At 63.0% G+C, this 10,215-nt stretch overlaps 6 protein-coding genes across 6 annotated transcripts; 3 read left to right on the forward strand and 3 right to left on the reverse strand.

Annotated features, from left to right (window-relative positions):
• Positions 1-193: 193 nt before the first annotated feature.
• COLE_03974 (uncharacterized protein) lies at positions 194-914 on the forward strand (the record flags this gene model as incomplete). The annotated part of the gene is made up of 2 exons (XM_018426603.2): positions 194-750; positions 782-914. The coding sequence occupies 2 exons, from the start codon at positions 194-196 to the stop codon at positions 912-914; spliced, it is 690 nt and encodes a 229-aa protein (XP_018279603.1).
• A 196-nt stretch (positions 915-1,110) lies between these two features.
• On the reverse strand, positions 1,111-3,294 carry COLE_03975 (uncharacterized protein; the record flags this gene model as incomplete). The annotated part of the gene is made up of 2 exons (XM_018424967.1): positions 1,111-2,922; positions 2,962-3,294. The coding sequence occupies 2 exons, from the start codon at positions 3,292-3,294 to the stop codon at positions 1,111-1,113; spliced, it is 2,145 nt and encodes a 714-aa protein (XP_018279604.1).
• An 872-nt stretch (positions 3,295-4,166) lies between these two features.
• COLE_03976 (uncharacterized protein) lies at positions 4,167-5,881 on the reverse strand (the record flags this gene model as incomplete). The annotated part of the gene is made up of 2 exons (XM_018420332.1): positions 4,167-5,569; positions 5,605-5,881. 2 exons carry the CDS (start codon positions 5,879-5,881, stop codon positions 4,167-4,169), a joined length of 1,680 nt encoding a protein of 559 aa, XP_018279605.1.
• Positions 5,882-7,046: 1,165 nt separating this feature from the next.
• Positions 7,047-7,840, forward strand: COLE_03977 (uncharacterized protein; the record flags this gene model as incomplete). Its single annotated transcript, XM_018420328.1, has 3 exons — positions 7,047-7,147; positions 7,185-7,516; positions 7,557-7,840. 3 exons carry the CDS (start codon positions 7,047-7,049, stop codon positions 7,838-7,840), a joined length of 717 nt encoding a protein of 238 aa, XP_018279606.1.
• A 185-nt stretch (positions 7,841-8,025) lies between these two features.
• Positions 8,026-8,745, forward strand: COLE_03978 (uncharacterized protein; the record flags this gene model as incomplete). Its single annotated transcript, XM_018426604.2, has 1 exon — positions 8,026-8,745. The coding sequence occupies one exon, from the start codon at positions 8,026-8,028 to the stop codon at positions 8,743-8,745; it is 720 nt and encodes a 239-aa protein (XP_018279607.1).
• A 209-nt stretch (positions 8,746-8,954) lies between these two features.
• COLE_03979 (uncharacterized protein) lies at positions 8,955-10,059 on the reverse strand (the record flags this gene model as incomplete). The annotated part of the gene is made up of 3 exons (XM_018427338.2): positions 8,955-9,458; positions 9,492-9,561; positions 9,593-10,059. 3 exons carry the CDS (start codon positions 10,057-10,059, stop codon positions 8,955-8,957), a joined length of 1,041 nt encoding a protein of 346 aa, XP_018279608.1.
• Between the last annotated feature and the right edge of the window lie 156 nt (positions 10,060-10,215).

Below are 10,215 nucleotides of genomic sequence, written 5' to 3' on the forward strand. Positions count from 1 at the left end.
CGTACGGAATGTCGCTTGGTTCCACCGAGGCGATGATCCGGTGGTTTTGCCGGAAGATATGCCCACATACCCATCCGATCTCGGACATGACATTCATCATCTCCAGTCCGAGTCCGTGCATGCAAGTGCTTGATAACTCAGCTCGCTCTCAGCCAGCCAGCTCTCACTCCCACTCTCACTTAACAACTCGCCCATGTCCGACGCCAAGCTCACGCTCTACTCCTACTTCCGTTCGTCAGCGAGCGCGCGCGTGCGCACCGTCATGAACCTGCACGGCATCGCGCACGACACCGTCTACATCCACCTGCTGCAGGGCGAGCAAAAGAGCGCGGCGTACACGGCGGTGAACGCGGGCCAAAGCGTGCCGACGCTGGTGGTGCGCGACGCCAGCGGCGAATGGACGCTGGCCCAGTCCCCCGCGATCATGGAGTATCTCGACGACGTGTACGGCGCCGCGCGCCCGCTCCTCCCGCGCGACGGGGGCGCGGCGGGGGCGCGCGCGCGCGCACACATCCGCTCGATCGTCGCCCTGCTCTGCGGCGACCTCTTCCCCATGCTCAGCATGCGCACGCTGAACCGCGTCAAAGCCGCCGGCGGACACGTCGAGCCGTGGACGCAGCAGTGCTGCATGGAGTACCTCACGGCGCTCGAGGCGATCCTTGTGACCACGTCACGCGGCAAGTACTGTTATGGCGACGGGCTTACGCTTGCCGACGTCGCGTTCGTGCCGCAGATGTACACCGTTCTCAGGTGAGCCACCGGATGGCAGAGCTCACACCAGGTACTGCCCCGATATTATGACCAAGTTCCCGACCATCAAGAGCGTGTTTGAGCATGTGTCTGTCATCCCCGAGTTCGTGGCGGCCGACTATATGCACCAGCCCGACACGCCCGAGGACCAGCGCCCCAAGTGATCCCCTTCGGCGTTCGTAGGATTGTAGAGCAATGCACTGTATAGACTGTACTGCGGGTCAATGTTCACTGTGACCTCTAGACATTGCAGAATCGTCATGCGCCAACTTGTTCATGATTCTTCCGTACAATCTGTGCTATGCAAACTATGGAGGGGCTACTGGTACAATGCGGGGCTGGCGCGGCGGCGTGACAACGCTACGACCAGACATCCGTCTGGAAGCGCTTCTTGTCCTTGAGGTTCTTGATCTCCTCGTATCCCTCGACGTGGAGCTCGCCGCCGCGGTGGTCGGCAAGCATCTGGGCAAGACACCGCTCGACCTCCTTGGCCATGTTTTTGGCGTCGCCGCAAATGTAGATGAACGCGCCCTGGTGCAGGATGGCAGGCACGAGCTTGTCGCGCGCATTCCAAATGAGGTCTTGGACGTAGATCTTTGATCCGTCCGGCTTGCGGTCCGGGCCGCGCGAGAAGGCCGTAAGCACCTTGAGCTTGCCGTCGAGCTCGGCGGCGTACTGCGGCCACTCGTCGCGGTAGAGGAAGTCCTCGTCCTCCCGGCGGCACCCGTAGAAGAGGTACATGTCGCCCCAGTCGGCGAGCGCGCCGTCGCCCTTGCGCTGCTTGGCCGAGCGCGCCATCGCCACGCGCTCCTGCACGAAGCCGCGGAACGGCGCGACGCCCGTGCCGGGCCCGATCATGATGATCGGCACCTTTGTGTTCGCCGGGAGGCGGAACGTCGAGCGGCGCACGTGGACGGGAATCCGCAACACATTGTCTTTGATGTACGCGTCACGCGGCCCCGTGAGGCGGTACGTCGGCGTCTGCGTCGGCATGCCTTCCAAGCGGATGGTCGTGTTCGCGCCCGCGAGGTCGCCGTACCGCATGTGCTCCTGCACCGACTGCAGGAAATTCGAGCCCATGCCGTACACCCAGCGCGGCTGGCCGCCGTGCATCTTGGACTCGGGCGTCTGGTACTTGAGCACGACGGCCGTGACGTGCACCGTCGTCGGGTGCATCTTGGACGACGACGAGATGGAGTAGTAGCGCGGCTTTTGGCGGGGGAGGAGCGAGATGATGCGGTCGAGCGGGATGGGCCACACCGTCGCGTCCTTGGGGTTCTTGGGGTCGTTGCCCGTCGCGAGCTGCAGCGCCTCGCCGAGGCGCAGGCGCGCCTTGTCGACCTCGCGGTCGTACGCGGCCTCGTCCGAGCCCCAGCGCTCCATGATCGCCCGCGCTTCCGGCGTCGGTGCGTACTTGGCCAGCGCGGCCAGCGTCTGGCGCGACGCGAGCGCCGCAAGCTCGAGGTAGTTGCGGAAGATGGCCTCGTACGTCGCCGGGTTCGGGAAGGGGACCGCGGCCAGCGTCGGGTCCAGCGCCTTGACGTCGACGATGACGTCGCGCTTGTCGCCCAGCCCCATGACGCTTAGGAAGCGCTCCACGGCCATGTCGGGGTTCGAGGGCCAGACGGCGATGTGGTCGCCGGCAGAGTACGAGATGTTCGTGCCGGAAATGTCGAACTCGAGGTGCACGCAGTTGCGCTCGGCGTCGAGGGCGAACAGCTCGCGCGCAGTCACCGGCGACGGGTACGGGTTCTTGGCGTCGTACAGCCCGCGGGCGGGGGCGCGCCCCGTCGACACCTTGAGCGCGTGCTCGGACAGCTCGCCGAGATAGGTGTTGGAGTCGTGCTGGCGTCCGATCTCCGTGATGGAGAAGTCGGCGATGTCGGCGCCCGCGCCGGCCTCGAGGCCCAGGCGCTCACCGAACTCGGCCCACATCCCATCCTTCCACTCCATGTACCCCTTCTCGGTGCCTGCAATCTCGTCGCCTTCGCCGCGCGAGCCGATGCGCTGCGCGCCCAGCTCCTGCAGCCGCTCGTCGAGCTTGCGCGCAACCTCGTTGTACTTGGCGTACGTGGTGTTTCCGAGCCCGAAAATGATGTAGTTGAGGTTGTCGAGGCGCTGGCCGCCGTGGCTGAACTGAACGTCTTCGTCCATCAGGAACTCCATCATTGCCTGGCGTCAGCTCTTGTACTCTGAGTGGGCGCAGCTTACCTCGGCGTTGTCGGTCGGCTCGCCCTCGCCATACGACGCCATGACGAACACGACGGCCTTATCCCGGGGCACGCGGTTGAGCACCTTGAACTCGACCTGCTCGGGGTCGAGCACAAGCGACGACAGGCCAAACTTGGACCGCGCCTCCTTGGCCCACTTGAGCGCGTACTCCTGCGCAGTCCCCGTCTGCGAGCCGTAGAACACGGCCACGCGCTTGTTCTGCTCCTTGAGCTTGTACGTCCACGACTCTTCATCGTCCTCCTCCTCGACCTTGGCCTTCTTGCCCGCGCCGGCGTGCCCCGCAGGCGTCTTCTTCTTCTTCCCGCCCGGCATGAGGAAGTAGATGACGGCGAGGACGAGGAGGCCGAGGGCGACGGTGTTCGCGTTGATGCTCGCCGGCGACGCGACCTCGGCCTGCGCCGCCGCGGCCGTCTGCTGCTCCTTCGCGTTCAGTGTTGCGTTGTCGTCCATTTCGTCGGGGGAGAGGATGAGGCATCCGCTCGTGCAGCCGCGCCTTTTGATTGCTGCTGGATTTCTCCAGCGTGAGAGTCCGGGTGGGCGAGTTGGTGGGAGGAGCGAGTACGAGCGTATCCGGGGTACGCTGATACCCCAGTCTCGGTCTCCATCTGTGGTTTACCCACCGCGCCCCCCACCGTACGGTGGAGGTCGGATAAAGGGGTATACCCGGTCCCTCTACATAGATGGAGTGGTTTACGCTGGTGGTGCAACAGGGACCGGGTCGGATTGACATCATTCTGCAGGTCGGCGAGCATGCTCCGCGCCCACCCGTGTCCGGTCGGCTGTACGTATGCAGGCAGAGTCACACGAGGATGGGCGATGCTGCGCGCCTGATTTGACGGCCACCGTGTCACGGCGACGCCCAAGTTGCCGAGCCGATGCGGGGTGACATTTTGCCGGGGCCGCCATGGCCGAGGCCCCCGCTTCGACGTGTGGCAGTGTCACACCCTATGTCCACATCATCGACTACAGTGCGCGACAGCGGAACCCGATGTGCTCGCCGTCTGTAGCCTCACGGCTGGACAAGGATGAGAGCCTGAGGATCCGCCTGCTGACATCTACAACTCATCCGTAACTGCCCATCGAGCTCACAATACTTCATACTATGCGCTACAGTGTGTCTATGAAACAGGACGCGGGGAAATCTAACAGGAGACGGCGATATGGGCGTTCCTACGGTGAGTGGTCTAGTGAATAATGGGGCGGGCTTGCTCCGCGGCGTCGGCGCTGGACGCCGTCTTCGCCTTCGGCGGGCGGTACAGGACGACGAAGCCGATGAGCCAGAGCGCACCCCATCCAAGCTGGAAGTAAAAGCTTGCGCGGAGGTTCTCAGGGTTCGCCAGGCCGCCCTCGTTGACAGTGAGGAGACCGGCCTGGATAGCGAATCCGAGAGTTGCGCCCAGCTGCAGACCGACCTGGAGGACGGCGCCGGTCACGCCAGCCATCTCAGCGGGGACCGAGGTCATAATGGCGACATTAGTGCCGATGAAGGCAGCCATGTTTCCACCAGAGCCCAGGAGCATGCCGGGGAAAAGGAAGCGCCAGTAGTCCTTGCCCACGAGGCGGGTGGGGAGCGACATGAGGATGTAGCCTACGACGCCGAGGAGCTGGCCCGAGGCGACGGTCCAGCGCGGGCGGGCCACGAGGACGGGGACAAGGGTGAGCAGCGCGCTGACCGCGAGGGAGATGATACCCTCGGGGAGCGTGCGGACAGCGGCAACGATCGCGCGCTCCTCGTACACTCCGATCCAGGTTTCGATGAGACCGAGGAAGTTGACGGCCCACCACGGGTAGATTTGAAGGGAGAAGGCGATGAAGAGGGCAAAGTTCGGGACACGCCACGTCTTGGCGGGGAGCATGGCGCGCTCCTCGCCGAGATACGACTCGTATACGAAGAAGGCAGGGAAGAGGGCGAACGAGAGGAGGAAGGGCACGAGGAAACCGGGCGTGCGCCAGCCGTGCGATGCACCGAGCGTCAAGCCGAGCGTGAGGAGGATGATGGCGGAGAGGGCGAGGAACGCGCCGCCGACGTCCAGGCGCTTCCAGCGGGACGAGCCTGCGCTCTCGCCGCCGCGCTGCATGGGCACGATGCGGAGGGAGAGGAGCGAGAAGGGGACGACAATGATGGCGACGATGCGGAAGAACCAGCGCCATGCGCTCATCTGGCCCCCGCCGGGAATGTACTCGATGAAGCCGGCGAGAATGACGCCCATGACGTTTGAGATGCCGCCGGTCATGCCGTAAAGAGTGTACGCCTTACCAAGCTCGTGGGGCTCGAAGACGTGCGCGATGAGGCGGTAGGAGGCGGGGATGAGGGCGGCGCCTGCGATGCCGGAGATGGCGCGAATGACGAGAAAGGAAAACTTTTCCGGGAGGAACGAGATCACTAGGTTGATGAGACCGAGGACGAGGAAACCGTACGTGAACACATGGGTGGCCGAGTACAGATCCGAAACGCGGCCCCAGAAGAGGAGGAACGAGGCGAAGGTGACGGCGTATGAGGTGATGATCCAGCTCTGCATTGCAAAGCTGATCTTGAGCTCGTGAGCGATGCTACGCGTGAGGACGAAGAATGCCGAGTACGAGAGGACTGGAGTTAGTGCATGTGTGGCAGGGGAGGCTTACCGTCAATGAAAAACGCCAGCGAAAAGATGAACAACAGCGTCCACTTCATGGGTTGCGATAAGTCGGGAGCGGCGGTCTTAGAAGGCTCTTCGTGCTCCTCCTCCTTGTGCGCGGGGGCCTCCTCATCCTTGCCATCGTTGATGTTGGCTTTGAGAGCTACGAGGTCGACAACGGTAGACTCTCCTTCCGGGCAAGCGCTGAGGCCGGCATTCGGACACAGCGTCTCGTCAGAAGGGCGACGAGCTGAGTTTTCGAAGGTCTTCTGATCAAGCGACATGACAGGGAGAGGATGGGGTGGCCAGAAAGAGCAAGATTTTAAGACTGGTCCTTGCTGGAGATACGATCGCCCAAAGAGACAAAGCAGGCCGAGAGCGGGGGGGGGGGGGGGGGGGGGGACGGGGGGAGAATGGATGTAGCGGTGGACAGCATCCCCCCGCTTTTATAGGCCCCAAGAACGCCATGCACAGTTGCACGCCATCACACCTTCGGCGTCGGTCAGTGGGCGAGTGAGCGCTATTAGCGTGAGTTGCTGAATCAGTACACTAGGTCGGACCCGTAATCGCCATATGTGATGGTTCCACGCCACATAGTACAGTCATCCAACTCCAATCTGGCCGTCAGTACGTCCTTCTGGAGGTTGCGCCCTTATGGCAAGTGGGGTGATAGCCTTCGGCTCCGTGACAGCCACCGGGGGCGTTTCGGGGTCAGTATGAGTCGCGGGGGAATATTCAGCAGCATGTCGGAAGATGGTGGAATGTGCACTAGTCAGCAAACAAAAGACTCTCATCAGTCAGCAGTATCTAGGTGAGGCCAACGAACGTGCCTGGGTGGCACCACGCGTTCCGTCGCCAGTCACCGGCTCGCGCTCTCGCCTTGATCGCTCCACAAGCCGGCTCAGCTCTGAAGCTTCCCGCTCCCAAGGCTCGCGGTATCGTTCGTTAAACAAACTGCTCGCAAGCTATCGGCACCATGAGTCTTGACCATGGGCCGCGGCGCGACCGCGCTCGCTTACTTGATCGTGCATGCGTCGTCCCACGCGGAACCCAGGTTTTCATCTCTCTTGAGAACCTTCCAACTCCTTCCATGGCCACGAGCGCATATCCTCCCTTATTCGGGCCGATATGGCCGCAATTCTTAGCGAGGTGCTTGCTCGATCATGGCAACAGGCGTAGCTGGCGTCGGGTTGATAATCGAACAGATAGCAGAGAAAGTGGAGGCGAATGTTTTCCGACGGAAGTCGGTGATCATATCATTGGCTTGTGACGTAATTTGGCCATATTGCTGACTTGCTCTGGTTCTTGGCAACTCGAGCTCCCCCTTCAACCAGAGTGTTTGGAGACAGCAGTTCATTCTTCTCGTCCACTTCTCCGCAAAGGCAACTCGGCATCAGCGTCAACCTAGCTCCCGCTCTCCTCCAGACCCCTTTATCCCTCCTCCCCAAAATGCACGTTGTAGTCTTCGGCGGCGGCGGCCAGTGTGCGCGCCACTTTGCCCGCCTCCGCGGCGAGCACGAGGTCACTTCCGTCGTGCGCGACGACAAGCAGTGCGTATTCGCCTTCTTTTGCATCTGCTGACGAAAGCAATGCCGATCTCGAAAAGCTCGGGGCGACGCCGGCGATTCTCTCACTCGAAACCGCTAGCGCCGAGGACCTCGCCGCGCTTCTCAAAGAGCGCAAGGCGGACGCGGTGCTCTTCGCGGCCGGCGCTGGCGCCGGCTCCACCGAGGAGCGCACTCGTACAGTCGACTACCAAGGCGCCGTGAAGGTGTACGAGGCGTGCCGGCTCGCGGGTGTCAAGCGTTTCGTCATGATTTCGTCCGTGGACGTGCGTGACCGCTCCAAGCCCGTGCCGGCGCACTACACCGAGGCGAGCCGCACCATGAGCGACATGGCGTGGGGCGCGATCGGGATGTGTGAGTCGACCCCGCGCGACTAGGACGAGACTTACCCCAGACCTCAAGGCCAAGTACGACGCCGAGAAGGCGCTGCACGACACGCAGCTCGACTACACTGTCATCCGCCCCGGCCGGCTGATGGACGAGCCGGCGGGCGGTGCCAAGGTCGGCGCGCTCCAGATCGAGGCGACGTCGCGCGAGCTCGTCGCCAAGGCGTGCTGGGAAGTTCTTGCGCAGCCGGGTACGGCGGGGCTCACGCTCGACGTCATGGACGGCGAGGGCGACCTGAGCAAGGAGGTTGCGCGGTGTGCTGAGCAGCGCACGGACGCATGGACTGGCTAGATCCTAGATACCCGCTGCTAGCGTCTAGAGCGTTGCTGGATGGAAATGCATGATGGAAGCGCATGGACATGTTGGTTGAAGGCGCGTCGCGCCTCGGTGGCGAGGATGTGACCGACCTATGACGTACCGCGACACCGCCAAGATGAATTGAACACGTCCCTTGTCTCAATCACACTCCTCTCATCATGCTCGAGAAACTCAAGGCCGGCCTCGCTGAGCGGCAGCAGGAAAAGCTGGAACGCGCGGCGCCCGCCGGCGCCGCGGACCAAGCGCATGCGCTGCAAGGCTACTGCCTCTGGCTCCTCCCGCCATTGGAGCACGCCAAGACGCTGCGCGAGCTCGTGTTCTCGCTCTCGAAGGGCGCCGGCTCGCCCGCCTTCATGCCGCACATCACGCTCCTCTCGCCGCGCGTCGCGCGCGACCCCGACGCCCTCGAAACGGCGCTCCACCACGGCGTGAACGCGAGCATGCTCGCGCGCGACATGCAGTCCGACGAGCCGGGCGTGCGGCGCGGCGACGCCGGCTGGCTCAACCGCGACCCTGAGGCGTACGACCGCGCCGGCGAAGCCGCCGAGCCCGGCATCAAGCTGCGCCTCGGCCCGCCGCAGGTTGGTGATGCGTATTACCAGTGCGTGCTTTCGCCTGTCGACCCCGCGAGCGCCGCGTCGCTCGTCGCGCTTCGCACGGCGATTGCCGAGCGGCTCGGCGAGAGCGCCCTGCCGTACTTCCCGCATTTGTCGCTGTGTTACGGCGACTTTGAGGAGGGGAAGCGGCAGGAGATCGCCGCGAGCGCTGCGCAGAGCGCGCAGTGGCCAATCGAGATTAGTTGTACCGAGGCGGCTGTGGTCGACATCAATGGCACGGCAGACCAGTGGCGCATTGTCACGACGGTGAGGCTTACTTAGATGGTTAGAGATAAGTAGCGCTATGAAGATGTCGACGAGCGAGAGGCGAGGGAGCCTACAGCGGATAGGCGGTAAGGGGATGACTGATGCGCTCACATTGCTTGCACTCCTGACGTTCGTTGCAGTGGGCTAGTAGAGAGCAGCCCACTGCCTTGGTTGACAACTGCCATCGTTCATATTACATTTTACAAACGTCCCCTTCCCACCGCCTACCTCGCAACCACCTCCATGCCAATATCCACGACCGGCGGCGCGTCAATCATCGCGACCGGCCCCGTCACCGCGACAGCCTCGCGGCGCCGTCTCTCCCTCTCGTCCCGCTCACCCTTCTCGCGCTCCATCGCGCTCCGCTTCGTCGCCAATCTCATTGGCAAGGCAAGCATGCGCCACGCGGGCAAGTTGGCGAGCCCGCCGCCCATGGGGCTCATGACCTCCTCCCACACGGGCGCGAGGTCGAAGAGGTCGATGAACTGCTGGTCGACAGCGCGCGACTTGGGCGCCGAGAAGCGGCGGTATTCGTCAAAGATCGACGTCATACTCCAGCTCTGCAGGCGGCGGATGCAGCCGATAAGGCAGCCGGTGCGGTGCTTGCCCTTGTTGCAGTGGATGAGGAGGGGGTGGTTCCGGCGGTCGAGAATGGCCACGAGCGCCGAGCAGATCACGTCTTCGGGGATGTTGTCGAACGGCTCTTTGTTGCCGGGAATGCCGAATTGCTGTGCGTCAGACCCGCGCAACGCAAGACACACCATGAACTGGATATCCTGGTCCTGGCACCATTGGAGGTTGGCTTCGGGGTAGTCCTCGAGGACTAACGTTCTGGTGTCAGATTGCGCGCGGGGTCACTCACAGAACAGTCTTGAGCTGCAGCGTCTCGAGGAACTTGAAGTTGCGCTTTTTGGGAAAGCCCGAGCGGTACACGCCGTGAGTGACCGCCGAGAAGTTCTCGGGCGGAACTACGTCCTCCTCAACTGCAGGCGGGGGCGGGGGGATATACAGTGTGTTTGTGCTAGACCCGCCGTCTGTTGCAGCGAGGGGGACGGAGATGGGCGCGCGCGCGCTGGCACGGATTTTAGCGAGGAATGGAGGGATGGGCTCGCCGCATGGCGGGGGGTCGTAGTCCATCGCGATGAGGTCGTGCGAGCAGAGCCGGGTGGTGGGTGGCTTGATGAGCGCTAGATGCCAGAGGGCAAGAATGGAGCGGGGCTGCTTGTATACCCCACTGCGAGCAGCGACGACGAGAAGAGCGAGAATAGCGAGCTGGAGAGATGGCGAGAGAGAGATCGAGAGAGATGCAGCAGATGGCCGCACGAGCATTGCGGCGTTGATGACGGGGGTATATTTCCGGGGACCCCGCACCGCGGCGATCGTCCGAGGCACTCACCGATCTGTCAGAAGCCATGCTGACGTATTTCTGGTAACTGCTGACTTGTCAATAATCATCACGATGGGCCGCGAGATAACCTTCGACCT

Source organism: Cutaneotrichosporon oleaginosum, assembly GCF_008065305.1.
Source record: "Cutaneotrichosporon oleaginosum strain ATCC 20508 chromosome Unknown ATCC20508_contig03, whole genome shotgun sequence".
NCBI classification, from domain to species: Eukaryota; Fungi; Basidiomycota; class Tremellomycetes; order Trichosporonales; family Trichosporonaceae; genus Cutaneotrichosporon; species Cutaneotrichosporon oleaginosum.